Below are 17,135 nucleotides of genomic sequence, written 5' to 3'. Positions count from 1 at the left end.
GAGAATACGGCTCTGCCACGGCCAAAACCAGCTGGTTCTGTACTGTAAGATGCTACGGCTCTGCCACGGCCAAAACCAGCTGGTCCTGTACTGTAGGAGAATACGGCTCTGCCACGGCCAAAACCAGCTGGTTCTGTACTGTAAGAGGCTACGGCTCTGCCACGGCCAAAACCAGCTGGTTCTGTACTGTAGGAGAATACAGCTCTGCCACGGCCAATACCAGCTGGTTCTGTACTGTAAAAGGCTACGGCTCTGCCACGGCCAAAACCAGCTGGTCCTGTACTGTAGGAGAATACGGCTCTGCCACGGCCAAAACCAGCTGGTCCTGTACTGTAAGAGGCTACGGCTCTGCCACGGCCAAAACCAGCTGGTCCTGTACTGTAAGAGGCTACGGCTCTGCCACGGCCAAAACCAGCTGGTCCTGTACTGTAAGAGGCTACGGCTCTGCCACGGCCAAAACCAGCTGGTCCTGTACTGTAAGAGGCTACGGCTCTGCCACGGCCAAAACCAGCTGGTTCTGTACTGTAAAACTCTACGGCTCTGCCACGGCCAAATCGACACAAATCGACACAAATTAGAATGCACACTCATACAGAAGGCAAAGAAACTCTAGGTCTACATATGGTTTTAAATTACATTAACATGTTTTTTTTACAGATCTAGTAACATACCAATTGTGCAATATTGTGAGAATGTTCAAGAACCGGACAATGACAAAAATGATTTTGATTGATCAGTTTTATTCACTTCAGAAACCATTATGTCCCAGATTTATATGTAATAAAAGTATACATTTTTCACAAAAAAAATTAACTTTTAAGACTCTTAGTGGAAGCAAAATGTAAAACCAATGGAGATGTTTGCTAATATGCACCATTCAGTTATGTTGTAAGTAAATCAGCATAGTAGAACTCACGGTAATAGCCTACTATTCAATTAAATTCCACATTTTTACTTAAAACTAATTGGATGACTTTTGTATTCCAAACGGAGTAAATACAGTAGAATTTTATATTTGACAGTTCAAAAATCCAAGCCATTCTATCAAGGCACGTGTGGAATGTTCACAATAATATACAATTTTATTCCCAATTTACAGTCTCATGAGGTTGAGGCTTTGCTCACAAGCATATCATTTGTTGTTTTATTTCACACATCCAGTTGTTAATTCCATGCTCCTTCCATTCCTTCTTCTTCTTGCTAACCTTGACTTCTTTCTTTCTTCACTCCTCAACAAACACCTTCAGTCAGAAAACCTGTTTGTTGCTGGTTCCTGAGAGAAAAGGCCTAGGTGTTCTTTCTGAGTTCTGAGTCTAATCTCAACATACTGTATGTAATGCTGTACCTGTAAATGCAACATGATCTCATCAACTCACTGCATTTTTAGACGTTTGTTCAAATGGCCGCAAACTTAACCTTTGACCTCTGCGTGGCATATGTGGCAGGTCAGGGTCATAAGTGAGCATGCTCTGAGCTCTGGTCACTGTCGTGACTGTCCTCATTACCAGGGGAACCAGTGGAGTGATGTAGTCCTCCCACCATGCCAGAGTACTCTGAGGGTAACAGAGTTCCCTTCTTCACGTTGACCAGTTCTTTCTCTCGCGCTGCTGCCCCCTGTTGACCTCCTTTAACACGCTTCCACTTCATCCTTCTGTTCTGGAACCACACCTTTACCTGGAGGAGAAGAGAACAATTAGTTTACAGGGAAATAGCGTGGAAGTTATACGGCGGGGGTCCACCTTAGAACCTGGAGGGCGACAGTGACTGCTAATTTCGTCTCATTCCTTTGGTGTCTGATTTAGACACTCCTATGAGGAATGAAAACCTGCAGATGCTGTGGTCCTCAAGGACTGGAGTTTGACACTTGGGTTGTTTTCAGGAGGGCTGGGGGATCATAGCCCTTCTCAGTAACAAGGGCAATATTAGCCAAGGTTTAAGAACATGTATTTAGTATAATAATAACCACATGAAGAACATTTCAATACATTTGAAGTGCACAAAGTGTTCAGGCATTGTTGTGAGCGAGTGGAGATGGGGTGTATATTGTGTGTGAGGTTCTGAGGTAACTCGATGCCATTGTTGGTTCGTGGCGTTCTGGAGTTCTTGGTATGTAGGCCCATCAATAAAACCCTAGCGTCCCCCCACCTCTTCCCTCCCGTTCCCCCTCAGTAAAACCCTAGTGTCCCCCCACCTCTTCCCTCCCATTCCCCCTCAGTAAAACCCTAGCGTCCCCCCACCTCTTCCCTCCCGTTCCCATTCAGTAAAACCCTAGCGTCCCCCCACCTCTTCCCTCCCGTTCCCCTTCAGTAAAACCCTAGCGTCCCCCCACCTCTTCCCTCCCGTTCCCCCTCAGTAAAACCCTAGCGTCCCCCCACCTCTTCCCTCCCGTTCCCCCTCAGTAAAACCCTAGCGTCCCCCCACCTCTTCCCTCACGTTCCCCCTCAGTAAAACCCTAGCGTCCCCCCACCTCTTCCCTCCCGTTCCCCCTCAGTAAAACCCTAGCGTCCCCCCACCTCTTCCCTCCCGTTCCCCCTCAGTAAAACCCTAGCGTCCCCCCACCTCTTCCCTCCTGTTCCCCCTCAGTAAAACCCTAGCGTCCCCCCACCTCTTCCCTCCCGTTCCCCCTCAGAAAACCCTAGCGTCCCCCCACCTCTTCCCTCCCGTTCCCCCTCAGTAAAACCCTAGCGTCCCCCCACCTCTTCCCTCCTGTTCCCCCTCAGTAAAACCCTAGCGTCCCCCCACCTCTTCCCTCCCGTTCCCCCTCAGTAAAACCCTAGCGTCCCCCTGTGCGTCAGGAAACCAATGTCCTGAATCTGTTGGTGTGAACCCTTCTCTATCAGTGTGTGTGACAGAGATTTACAGCCTCAGTGAAACAGACCTCTGTCTGAGCAGAGCATGTGCGCGCACACGCGCACACACACACACACACACACACACCCACACACACACACACATACATACATACATACATACATACATACATACATACATACAGGAGTGTGCAACCCAGCTCCCCCACCTCTCTTTTCACACACACACACACTCCTCCCGACACACCATTCCCCCCCCCCCACCCTCCCACACACACACAAACACAAGTGTGCAACCCAGCTCCCCCACCTCTCTTTTAACACACACACACACTCCTCCCGACACACCATTCCCCCCCTCGCACACACTCTCTAGCTCCCCCACCTCCCTCTTCACACGGTATGATCTTACGTAAACCCTGAGAGACACCTCGTCTACCAGAGCTGGCAGCCGAGTGCTAAATCATTATCTACAAGAACATTACAGTCGCACGCCACTTGAGTCTTGGTTCCCCCATTGTAGACGACGGGGTACTTTGGGTTTTGACCCCACTGTGTACGATGTAGGTTGCACAGGGTGACACTGAACCCTGGGTGTAGGGTATAGGTAGCACTCGATGACAGTAGGGCCAGTTATTGTTGGCTGTCGTGGTTAGTGTTGGCTGTCGTGGTTAGTGTTGGCTGTCGTGGTTCGTGTTGGCTGTCGTGGTTAGTGTTGCCTGTCATGGTTAGTGTTGGCTGTCGTGGTTCGTGTTGGCTGTCGTGGTTAGTTTTGGCTGTCGTGGTTAGTGTTGGCTGTCGTGGTTAGTGTTGGCTGTCGTGGTTAGTGTTGGCTGTCGTGGTTAGTGTTAGCTGTCGTGGTTCGTGTTGGCTGTCGTGGTTAGTGTTGGCTGTCGTGGTTAGTGTTGGCTGTTGTGGTTCGTGTTGGCTGTCGTGGTTAGTGTTGGCTGTCATGGTTAGTGTTGGCTGTCGTGGTTCGTGTTGGCTGTCGTGGTTAGTGTTGGCTGTCGTGGTTAGTGTTGGCTGTCGTGGTTAGTGTTGGCTGTCGTGGTTAGTGTTGGCTGTTGGGGCGTCTTATTTCGACATGGCCAGGTATGTGCTGATGCATGGGTCACGTCCGCACACTGGCGGGGGGCCCTGCCTCGGATCCTGTTCCTGACTCCACAGATCCTTCAGTATTTGCGTCTCTTCTTCGTGATGATTAAGCTGCTGCCTAAAACGGCCCGATCGGATCGGGAATGAGCGAAGCTCCCTTCCCCATCCCCCACTGACGACCCTTCACAGCCCTACCCCTCCTGTTGGTCCTCCCCATCCCCCACTGACGACCCTTCACAGCCCTACCCCTCCTGTTGGCCCTCCCCATCCCCCACTGACGACCCTTCACAGCCCTACCCCTCCTGTTGGCCCTCCCCATGCCCCACAAACTCCAACCCCCTCCTATACTCCCTTCATCCCCACCCCTCTCTTATCCACCCCCCTGAGCGACCTGCTTTCTCACAGGAGTCCAAAGCTCTCCTGGATTTATTTTAGGCATTGTGGCCTGCCACTCACAGGCCCAAGACAGGAGTTAAGTTTACAGAGTAAACACGCATGTGTGGCTCATTTTCGAATAAACAGGTTTAGCATCGACCGCCTCATAAAACTAAGTCCTTCGTATGTTTTTGTTTTACATACACACAAACACACAAATGCACTCGGACACACATATCCACAAGCCATACAAAATCTTCTGCCAGCCTTGGGTGCAACTCTAATTGGGCAATCAGTAAGTTCTACCTAAGTTGTTGCACACACACACACACACACACACACACACACACACACACACACACACTCGCAGGGTTCAGTGGCGAGACGAGATGAGGATTGGTGTCCACAAGTTGTATAAACCCCTGCCACTGTATATGCCCTTGGGCTGAGGCCAGAATGTACAATCATTATTGGTAAAGCTATATAGTAGTTAATAGCAAGATCAGGGAGGTAGAAGCTGCACTGTAAGATAATAGCCACGAGGATGTTAGAGTGGGTTTAACATCCAAGATCAACCCCCACACACGTACACACACACACACACACACACACGTACACACACACTCACTCACACACACACACACATGTACACACACATGTACACACACACTAACACACACAGAGACAGACACAGACACACAACCCCCACGCACATCCAGATTTATAGGCCTTGCATTGGGAATGTGTGGAGAAGAGAGGACAGGAGAGGAGAGAGGAAGAGAGGAGAGGCAGCCAATATGAGTGGGAGTGATTGTGAAGGACAGGGCTCCTAGCTGGAAGGCCTAAGTCCTCAGTGGGTTGTTGCCTGGCTGCCTGGGCCTGGCCTTGAAAGTCTGATTGGACTTATACAACAGACTATGATTTCCAAAAGCACTTATGGGTGTGGTGAGTGTGTAGATTGGTTTGGTTAAACGCATCACTACCAACAGACTTATGCAGACCAACTTTTTAGATCAAGGCAGATTAAGACATTAAAAAATAAATATTTAGATGAAAAGTGTGTTTCTTTTTATCCTGGCCCCAGTTTAATCCTACATACTGGACTAAACAACACTTTCAATAGAGATTCTCCCTTCTGCATACTGTGTGGGAATCCGCCCCTTAATGTCAGTGTACTTCCTATTAGAGTCTGAAGGGAATACAGAAACATCTGGTGTCTGACACATGCCATGAGACAGTCCCTGCACACACAGAGACAGACCAGTGGTGCTGACAACACACACACACACACACACACACACACACACACACACACACACACACACATACACACACACACACACACACACACACACACACACAGACCAGCGGTGCTGGCAACACACACACACACACACACACACACACACACACACACACAGACACACACACACACACACACACACACAGACCAGCGGTGCTGGCAACACACACACACACACACACACACACACACACACACACACACACACACACACACACACACACAGACCAGTGGTGCTGGCAACACACACACACACACACACACACACACACACACACACACACACACACACACACACACATGCAGCACAGATATATCAAAAAGCCTCAGTGGTTTTGGTTTGGAAGCGATGAGATTCAGAACATTAGCATGACAAGCGTTTGGTAATGTCAAAACATACAGGGTTTTCATCCTGAGGCCTGTGCAGTTTTTAATAGAATCCCTAACAACTGCTGTTAGCTGACATTTCTGTGTGAGTCTTTGAATACATGAGTCTGTGAGTTCTTAGGGTAATTACAGAATCAGTCCTCTAACCGTGATTCTTTCAGATAATTTGTTCACACAAAATGTTCGGATTTATTTGATCATCAAAGAGAGAAATGAACTGCATAATGTTTTGTCATTAGATGATTAGATGATAAGCCAATATGATAAGCCAATATGGTAAACCAATATGATAAGCCAATATGATAAGCCAATATGATAGGCCAATATGATAAGCCAATATGATAAGCCAATATGATAAGCCAATATGATAGGCCAATATGATAGGCCAATATGATAAGCCAAAATGATAAGCCAATATGATAAGCCAATATGATAAGCCAATATGATAGGCCAATATGATAAGCCAATATGATAGGCCAATATGATAAGCCAATATGATAAGCCAATATGATAAGCCAATATGATAAGCCAATATGATAGGCCAATATGATAGGCCAATATGATAAGCCAAAATGATAAGCCAATATGATAAGCCAATATGATAAGCCAATATGATAGGCCAATATGATAAGCCAATATGATAGGCCAATATGATAAGCCAATATGATAAGCCAATATGATAAGCCAATATGATACGCCAATATGATAAGCCAATATGATAGGCCAATATGATAAGCCAATATGATAAGCCAATATGATAAGCCAATATGATAAGCCAATATGATAAGCCAATATGATAAGCCAATATGATAAGCCAATATGATAAGCCAATATGACAAATTAACTTGTTTTGTTTTATCAACACCACACAGGTAAGATACTTATTTTTTTCTTTGTCACTTTTCACTTGTTTTATATGCAAATGTGTAGATTTGATTGCTTCCACACAACAACAGGTAACGTACTTGTCTTTCTGTGAGGTCGAGGTTGACTGCTATCTCATATCGCCTCAGTCTCGTCAGGTAGTTGTGGTGCGCAAACTCTGACTCCAGTTCCCGGATCTGTTCTTTGGTGAACGCTGTCCTCTCCTTCCTGGGCTTGCTGTTCACGTCAGACTTATAGCTCCCGTCCTGGGAATCTGAAATGAAAAACAGAACTTTTTCCAGACACTGTTGAGTCGCCAAAAACGAAAGGAGAGGAAAACGTGGTGAAAAAAGAAGGGATTGTGTGATAAACTGCAGGGCTGAAATGCAAAATGAAAGCAAAACAATTAGGGGTGACAATCACCTTTTATTATGGGGATACTGTTCATGCACACTTTATAGTGTCTTACTGGAGGAGGGGGAAGCTGCATGAGAGGTGGCAGGCAGGGAGTTCTCTACAGTCTCAGAGCCCAGCTCCCTCCAACAACTACCCTGTGTTCTTTCTCTGAAACAAACTCACTCATCTTCACTCCTTGGAGCATAGAAAGAAACAGACTGATATCACTCAAATATTATCAAGTTGTAACACATTCTTACCGTATGTGGAAAATCCACAAATCAATTTTCTATTGCCTCATTTCATTTAAACCTAGGCAACACAGAGAATACTGTAGGCCCTATAACAATCATTTGTTTAACTGGAAAGTTGGTGGAATTGTCTTTGCCTCTCTCCAGTACTTTATCACCTGTTCTAAATAGAAGTTTCATCCAAAAAGAGGGCTAATATTTGAGGCTAGCCAACTCGATACTGTAGTTCTATTGTTCTAAGACAAAAGTGATTCCAAGAGTTCATCTCTGGTGGACCGGAGGGAAGGTGAAGCTGAGGTCAGTCAGGTGTGGGGTAATGTGAAGCTGTAATGCATGTGGTAATGTCTGATGTAATAATGCATGTGATAGTGTGGAGCTAATGTCCCTTGTAACTAAATGATGAGATGGAAGGTATTCTTTCTTTTATTAAAAATGTAAGTAAAGCTATTGAATTTGGCCATCCTACTCATGCCCCAAAAATGAGGTGCATGCTGCCTCTGCTATGTGGGATGTGGTAGCGTGATAATGTGATGTGGTAATGTGGGGAGGTAATGTAGGGTGTGAACCTCCCACCTATCACCTGGCAGACTGAACAATAGACCAATAGATACATAGATCAGCTAAGCACCACCCACGGGCCTAGACATCAAATGGTGCATGATTGGAAATCTTACACCGGCCCACTCTACATACAGGCTGAAGCGTTTCTGCAGATGCCACTGGTAAGAGTGTGTGGTGCGATTCATTGTATATTTGATTGAAGTTAAGTAGACTTCAGAAAGACTTTCCAGATTGTAATTTATTTTGGTCTAATTGTCTGTATTTAATCCAGATTGCTCAATTGGATTCTGAAAAGGGTACATTTAATCAAATCCTTTACAAATGTTTTTTTCATATAGATGTGTCTTCAAATTGGGTGAACCTCATTCAAATATCTCTTAATAACACTACAATTCATCAAAAGAGTTGAGCTGTAATTGACATGTTGTTCTCTAGTCCACGCCAAATAAAACCAGCTAACATTCTCTCAGTTCAACTGTAATTGTTGGACGTTCTGGATGTGCTGACAAATGAAATAGTGTCAGGAAAGTATTTCTCTCTGCCACATCCAGTCCCCTGTATTCATGGCACTCGATTTATAAAAACAGAATATGGGACGAAGACATTTCTGGAAATAAAATCTTCAAACAAAATATCTTTCACATGGTTTAGGTATTTTATTTTATTTGAAACAATTGTTTAATGGTTTATACCGTACAGTGTCTTGCAACACTCCTTTAGTATTCCTACAACATGAATCTACATTACATCTTTAACTTTTGTTTAGCATCCTTTGTTATGTATCAAGAAGGTGCATTTGACCATTATTTTACCACTTATTTCACTATTGCCACAGCATGTTACCTCATAAGACCGTTACCTCATCAGAAATAGGACCTCAAATAAAGCCCATGTTGCCTTTTATAACGCGCAATGGAGGTTAATGTTAGGAAACGTGATTGGTGTTAGAGGTGCAGCTCCTGGGTAGGGCTTCACAGTTCTACTGGCTGTCAATTACAATTGCACCCCGGGGTAAAACTAACCTGAGAGATGGCAAATGGAAGTGGAAAGTTAACTACTGGGAACAACAGCACTTCTACCTGGTGGGTTTCCCTGCAGGGAGAACGATACGATACAGACAGTAGGACCTGGCAGAGCCTTCCTGCTCATTCAATTTGATACATTTTTAGGATGAAAAAAGGCACAATACAGTATAACTAACAGAATGAATGCAAAGGGAATTTGGCCATCCTATCAGTGCCCCAATAAAATTTGTTGGTGCACGACACCACTGGAAGCTGGTGTCAGTGAAATGGCTTCTGGATACAGAGAGCAGTGCTCTTGTCGTGACCCTGCACTGATGACCTGAATCAGCCCTCGTGTAGCCGCCAGGAAGTCCAGACACTGTGCTAGTAACTTATTAAGGGCCTGACTTGTCTGGTCCCCAGCCCAGATATGGATGGAGCTTGCATTATTATGATGACTGCTGATAATGAGGGCTACAGCCATATACAGCCATATTAGGTCTAGTGCGGTGCCCTGCATGACGTGTCCAACGCATTTAGCCATCGGCCATTTTGAGACTCCACCCGGGGTACAGATCAGTTTGTCCTTACAACCTCAGTGCTCTCAAAGGCAACATAGTCGTTGGGAGGACAGTGTGTAAAATTATCTATAATATCACTGACTTAGGTACACATTCCCACGTGCCACTGAATGGGCTCATCTGAAAATAGTTGTTTAACAAATGTGGAAATTGGACCTAAATATAGAGCTTTTTGTTACGTCACCAATGGACGAATAGTTATATTCTATTCTATTTTCTTCCATTACATTTCATTCTATCATCCATACTGTCGATGACCAACAGTGATTTCCAGAAGTGTTATGGATTAATTCTCCACCCACATTATTATTATTATTAAGAGGCGGCTTTTTCACACAGCTGTCGCGGCTAATGCTATAGGTACATACGTTCTACAGCCATAAATACTATGTAGGTTTAGGCCTATGAAAAAGCCCAGGTGTGCCCATTGTAACAGTTTAAAAGGAGGCTTCACAGAAATCACACCTGCAGGCCATTAATACCCTGGAGGAAAATGTCACTGTTGATTATCCCTGGGAGCCTGAAGAGAGGGACAAATAAAATATTGGCTGTGCCAGGCTATAACCTATAAAATGGGGTTGAGGGGGTTGAGATTGAGGAATGTTAAAGGGCACTTTGATTCTAATGAAAATGGAAGATTGTCTCAGTGACTTTCTACCGGTTCAATCTATGTCAATATTGCAGCAAATAACAGAAGTAAATCAATTCCCTATTGCTTAACACTGAGAGAGGAAACCAAAGTATCTTGATATCTGTTAAAACAAATGTAGGCAGAAAGGTAATGGATCTAATGCTTCAACTAACAGAAGATGACTGCAAATCTGTAATGCATCACACTTGCTCATTTCTTCATATAAGATTATCAATAGAATAGTATGACTATTGACCTTAGTATTTAGAAAGACAATTTAACCTTTTTATCAAGTCAAATGGTTTAATTGAATTGTGATTATCATTTTGCTTCCAAAAAAAAACTTTTCCATAATAGATATATTTATAAAAACATTAATTCATTATTTATCTCTTGTTTTACTGAAAAGATAACTAAATGATGGTGTGAGAATAATTTGATTCATTGAATTCAGGTGAAATGAAGTACAAGATCATATTTTAAGTGTGTGGCCTTGCCGCCTAGTGTTTCACACATCAAGGCGCTGTTTCTAAAAAGCACTTGCCTGCATTTAATTTAAATATCAATAAAGTTAGCATAATCCTACCTCGTAAAATTCTAGACAGTAATTCCAGATATGAATGAATGTCAATAGAGCATGGAAAACAGTAGCGATAAGACATAATCGAGCTCAAATAAGATCTTTAAAGATCCTACAACACAAGGTGTTATAGTACTGAAATGTGGGTATACATATCTTCCCATAAAGAGATGCTAATAGAGTTTAATGTTCCATTACAGCTAACTGTAGTGCAATAGCTAGTCATTGAAATGAATGAATTACATTTGCAAGTAGACAATTAAGAAAACAAAATTATATCCAACATTGAACCATGAGCATCAAGCAGTCGGTAATCAAATAAGACATCGGTTTCAATTATCAGAACTAAGTCAGTTTCAAATAAACCTGAAGAAAAATGCCAATGACACACGGCCCTCAATATTATCTGGACAACCAGTGTAAAAACAAGGCCCAAATGCTAAAACAATAAGCCTACCTACTTGTTAGTAAGGTTCAAACTTTGAATTGACTTTGAAACTAAAAAGTATGCACTGAACCCTGTTGTCATTGCACAACTTCTCATGAGGTTCTCGAATTTAGGAGCATTGACGCAGAAGACTACAGCGCTTTCAGTGATCATGAAAACATTAGCCAATTAGTTCAAATGCAAACGATTCATTTGTGTGTTTTATTACTGTATCACAAACTGTTCTCTCCGGTTTCAACATCTGTGGACTGTGTTTGCTTACACACAGATGGTGAAATCCCCAATATGAGAATAGACAAACCAAAAACTTAAAATCGTTATACTCCCTCGCTATGTGATGAAAATTCCTCAGTGAGTTTTGAAAGAAACAATCAAAACTTTGAGCCTGAACTCAAAGCTAAGAAAAGCATAGAGGAGAGAAGAGAATAATGTCCTCATTGTCCTCATCTTACCTGAGCTGTGCAAATCATCTTTCCCCTTACTGTTCCGTCTCTGTTCAGTCTCGTCCGGGGACATCGTCTGTCGTCCAAAGTCCCCAGGGACACAGGATACACCTGTGGGGTCACTACTACCTCCCAGACTGGGGTTGGTGTTGGAGCCACACAGATTTGGGGTCCCCCCACCACACCGTTCTGAGACTTGGCTGTCTGGGGGAGGTAGGCAGAGGCCATGCCTAGTGTTGGTTGAGGGCATCTGGGGGACATGCCAGGGAGTCTGGTGGGTCTGGTGCTGTGGGTGGTGGGGGTGCTGCTGATGCGGGTGTCCTCCACGATGGTGGTGTTGCTGCCCTCCGTACACGCCCTCCTCCCCGGGTCCAGGGTACCCCCCACATGGGGGTGAGGAGCCAGGCAGGTCAGGGTAGGATATGTGGTCAGAGCGTCCGTGCAGCGCCAGCGGGGACTGGCTAAATGCAGGGTGGGGGTGCAGACCCTGGGCCGGGGCGTGGGGGCTACGGAGGCACCCAAACAGGGAGTGATCCATAACAGTGCTCCACAAGATCCACCCAAAAGACGAACCCCCCTAAGTCCACCACACACACAACCACAAAAACTTACAGGAACTACCAGAGTGACTAATTGAGGCCACAAGACAGCGATGTTGCAGGACAGAGAGTAGAGCAGACTGAAGCCAGTTGAGGGAGGTGGGTGGACCCAGAGCCTCAAATCAGGGCTCTCCTCCACGGCTCTCTCACCTCTCACCTCCGTGCGCTCCCCGTTAGTTCCCAGGGAAAGTGATCGGAGGAGGCTGAAGGAAGGCAGAGATCGCAGCGTTGAAAGGTAGGGCCTCCGGTTATCCCGAGCATGCAGCCTGTTGCCAGGCACAGCGCGGGTAAACACTGACTCTGCTGAGCTGGAGCTCGGGTGTCAGGACACAGGGAGACGGTAGACAGAGAAGAGAGACGGAGGAGAGGAGAGACGGCTGAGGCCAGAGTGGTTCCAGGGAGAAGGTGGTTCCAGGGAAGTTGGGAGAGAGAATGAGAGGGAGGGAGGGTGGGAGGAGGCCAGGAGCAGGGATGTTATATATAGGACGTAACGTGAGAGGGAGGCCGGGTCACTGGTGAACTGACTCACTGCTAGGCTTCTGACCACATGCATACGATCTTCCTCCAAAACGCAACGCACAATAAATCTAAACCATTCCAATGGCCTGGCCTCCAGAAAAGTGGGCAATTTATTTTGGACCCACCCGACCCCCTCGACACGATTTCTGAGAAGTGCAGTGTTGCGTCAGACTTTAGGGGGTTGGATATGAGGGTTTGGGGGTTCAACACCCCAACATTATCTGCTGTTTGTGTGTTTACTGCATATAGCTGCTGATGCGTTGCATTTAGGTGTATAGGTCATTTGAAAATATGTTTACTGTGTGTATGTGGCCCAATATTGGACTCCATTCAGCATCTGATTGATTTGATCAACTTTTTATCCAAATCTTCAAATATTGTATGTGTGTTAACATTACCCCTTAACCCCTCCACTCTACTCCCCTCACCCTCACACGCACACACACACACACACACACACACACACACACACACACACACACACACACACACACACACACACACACACACACACACACACACACACACACACACACACACACACACACTCCTAAGCATTTAAGCCCTAGTAATTTTAAACATCACTTTGTCATTCTTTAAATGTATTTTCATGTTTCAAGTCTTCATTAAGTTTTTCCCTTTTTCACTGTGTGTTTTAACTGTCAAAGTATCTCTTTGATCTGAGTTTTTTCAGCCATTAGAAAAGACTTCATGTGAATTCATTATGGAAAATTATAGGGGGGTTGTATAAACGCAATAGAGTGAGAAAAACTAATTTAGCGCAATGAAATGAGTTATTGTTTGTCAAAGTGATTCACTTGGCAGTTGTTTTTACCAGCTTTCATTTACAATTACAGTACCAGTCAAAAGTTTGGACACAGAGACTCATTCCAGGGTTTTCTTTATTTTTACTATTTTCTATAATGTAGAATAATAGCGAATACATCAAAACTATGAAATAACATATATGGAATCATGTAGTAACCAACAAAAATGTTAAGCAAATCAAAATATATTTTATATTTGAGATTCTTCAAAGTAGCCACCCTTTGCCTTCATGACAGCTTTACACACTCTTGGCATTCTCTCAACCAGCTTCATGTGGTAGTCATCAGCAATGCATTTCAATTAACAGGTGTTGCTTGTCTAAAGTTCATTTGTGGAGTTTCTTTCCTTCTTAATATGTTTGAACCAATCAGTTGTGTTGTGACAAGGTAGGGTGGTATACAGAAGATAGCCCTATTTGGTAAGAACAGCTCAAAGAAGCAAAGAGAAATGACAGTCCATCATTACTTTTAGACATGAAAGTCAGTCAATGCGGAAAATATCAAAAACTTTTAACGTTTCTTCAAGTGCAGTCGCAGAGTAGGTGAATGGATGATCTCTGCATATGTGGTTCCCACCGTGAAGCATGGAGGAGAAGGTGTGATGGTGTGGGGGTGCTATGATGGTGACACTGTTTATAATTTATTTAGAATTCAAGGCACACAACCAGCATGGCTACCACAGCATTCTGCAGTGATACGCCATCCCATCTGGTTTTCGCATAGTGGGACTATCATTTGTTTCTCAACAGGACAATGACCCAACACACCTCCAGGCTGTATAAGGGCTATTTGACCAAGAAAGAGAGTGATGGAATGCTGCATCAGATGACCTTGCCTCCACAATCACCCGACCTCAACCCAATTGAGATGGTTTGGGTTGGACCGCAGAGTGAAGGAAAAGCAGCCAACAAGTGCTCAGCATTTGTGGGCACTTCTTCAAGACTGTTGGAAACGCATTCCAGGTGAACTTGGTTGAGAGAATGCCAAGAGTGTGCAAAGCTGTCATCAAGGCAAAGGGTGGCTAATTTGAAGAATCTCCAATATATAATACATTTGGATTAGTTTAACACTTTTTTGGTTACTACATGATTCCATATGTGTTATTTCATAGTTTATGTTTAATTCTATAATGTAGAAAATAGTACAAATAAAGAAAAACCCTTGAATAAGAAGGTGTGTCCAAACTTTTGACTTTTACTGTACACACAGCACCTTCAGAAAGTATTCATAACCCTTTACTTCTTATTTACAATGACGGCCTACCCTGGCCAAACCTTAACCCAGATGACACTGGGCCAATTGTCCGCTGCCCTATGGGACTCCCAATTACGTCCGGTTGTGATACAGCCTGGAATTGAACCAGAGTCTGTAGTGATGATTCTTGCACTGAGATGCAGTGCCTTAAACCGCTGCACCACTCGGGAGCCAAAAATGAAATAGATTTTTTTGTCTCACCCATCTACACACAATACACCATAATAACAAAGTGAAAACATTTCTTTATTTAATTTTAGCACAGTATTGAAAATGAAATACAGAAAAATCTCATTTACATAACTATTCACACAGTCTGTTGGAAAACGGACTGAACTTTGTTTTTCTATAGGATTTTGCCTGTACATAGCTCTATTCCATTTATTTTCATGCCCCAAAACTCCCTAGTCCTTGCCGATGACAAGCCTATCCAGAACATGTTGCAGCCACCACCATGGTTGAAAATATGAAAAGTGGTACTCAGTAATCTGTTGTGTTGGATTTGCCCCCAAACATAACACTTTGTATTCAGGACATAAAGTTAATTTCTTCAACAAATTTTTTGCAGTTTTACTTTAGTGTCTTATTGCAAACAGGATGCATGTTTTGGAATACTTTATTCTGTACAGGCTTCCTTCTTTTCACTCTTTCATTTAGGTTAGTATTATGGGGTAACTACAATGCTGTTGATCCGTCCTCAGTTTTCTCCTATCACAGCCATGGTGAAATCCCTGAGCGGTTTCCTTCCTCTCTGGCAACTGAGTTAGAAAGGACACCTGTATCTTTATAGTGACTGGGTGTACTGATCCACCATCCAAAGTGTAATTAATAACTTCACCATGTTGAAAGGGATATGCTTCTTTTATTTTTACCCATCTACCAATAGGTGCCATTCTTTGCAAGGCATTGGAAAACCTCCTTGGTCTTTGTGGTTGAATCTGTGTTTGAAATTCACTGCTCGACTAAGGGACCTTAAATATGTGTGCGGTACAGAGGCGATGTAGTCATTCAAAAATCATGTTAAACACTATTATTGCACTCAGAGTGAGTCCATGCAACTTATTATGTGACTTGTTAAGCACATTTTTGCTCCTGAACTTATCCTGAACTTATTTAGGCTTGACATAACAAAGGGGATGAATAATTATAGACTCAAGACATTTCAGCTTTTCATTTTTAACGAATTTGTGAAAATATCTAAAAACATAATTACACTGACATTATGGGGTATTTTGTGTAAGCCGGTGACACACAATCTCAATGTAATTCACTTTATATTCAGGCTGTAATACCAAAAAATGTGGAAAATGTCAAGGGGTGTGAATACTTTCTGAAGGCACTGTGGTTCTAATAAATGTTATACAGTTTGTTTCAGTGTTATGCTATTCATAATTTCAAGCAGATTTCTATTCCCTTCTCACCATTTCATCAAAACAATTTCTACATAATGAACACTATAACAAAAGTAGCACTTTAGATTTGAGAAATAAATGCACTCAAAATGGTGGTTACTTGGTAATAGTCTTTGTTTTGGAGACTGATTATGTCTATGATTCAATTCTTTCCAGACTATTCCCTACGATAATTCACTCAATCTCACTCAAACAAACTTTAGCATTTGAGTTAGAAATATTACCTTTGCTGGTTTGCTTTTAAAAGCATCTACTGATATATATCTGCGTCCTGGCTATTTTAAAGGCGACCTCGGTGCAGGAGAAACCACACACACATGAAGCCGGGTAGTGGGAGAGGAAATTAGATTCATTTTCAAGGAAATTGTTTTAACAGAAGGAGAGGGAGTGAGAGCCGTCCCGCCATCCACTGTTGGAGTAGATCTCTCTGAGCTGTAGCCGTATACAAAGAGTCTTAGGCTGCACCAGCACATCCGGTGGTCCTATAGCTAGGGGTCCTGGAGAAAAATACTGTGTTTACTTTACAAATTAGGCCAATTAGTAGCTGTGTAAAGTAATCCGTGGGTTTAGGACCTCACTTATATGCTCATATGGTTTCGTTTTGGTCCTGGGTATGGAGACCGGCTGTAGCATGGAGGTAGGTTTCCCCAGGGGTAGATGTTGCTCTCCAGCCCAGTCCGGGATGCACTTGCAGCCCCTTTCGCAGAACGACGAAGACCCCTAAACCTCCGTAACTAACACCCGGTCGATAATTTGACTGCTCCCTGGAGGAAAGGGATTTTCAACAGGTGAGTC

The 17,135-nt window shown here is 43.8% G+C and overlaps 1 protein-coding gene across 1 annotated transcript; it reads right to left on the bottom strand.

Annotated features, from left to right (window-relative positions):
* Positions 1-723: 723 nt before the first annotated feature.
* Positions 724-12,785, bottom strand: LOC110488125 (homeobox protein MOX-2). The gene is made up of 3 exons (XM_021560155.2): positions 11,739-12,785; positions 6,936-7,108; positions 724-1,674 (listed from the first exon to the last, which is right to left on the bottom strand). Exons 1-3 carry the CDS (start codon positions 12,265-12,267, stop codon positions 1,453-1,455), a joined length of 924 nt encoding a protein of 307 aa, XP_021415830.1. The 5' UTR covers positions 12,268-12,785; the 3' UTR covers positions 724-1,452.
* Between the last annotated feature and the right edge of the window lie 4,350 nt (positions 12,786-17,135).

Source organism: Oncorhynchus mykiss, chromosome 32 (assembly GCF_013265735.2).
Source record: "Oncorhynchus mykiss isolate Arlee chromosome 32, USDA_OmykA_1.1, whole genome shotgun sequence".
NCBI lineage: Eukaryota > Metazoa > Chordata > Actinopteri > Salmoniformes > Salmonidae > Oncorhynchus > Oncorhynchus mykiss.
Note: the sequence above shows the minus strand (reverse complement) of the source record. Positions and strands in the feature narration are given on the sequence as shown.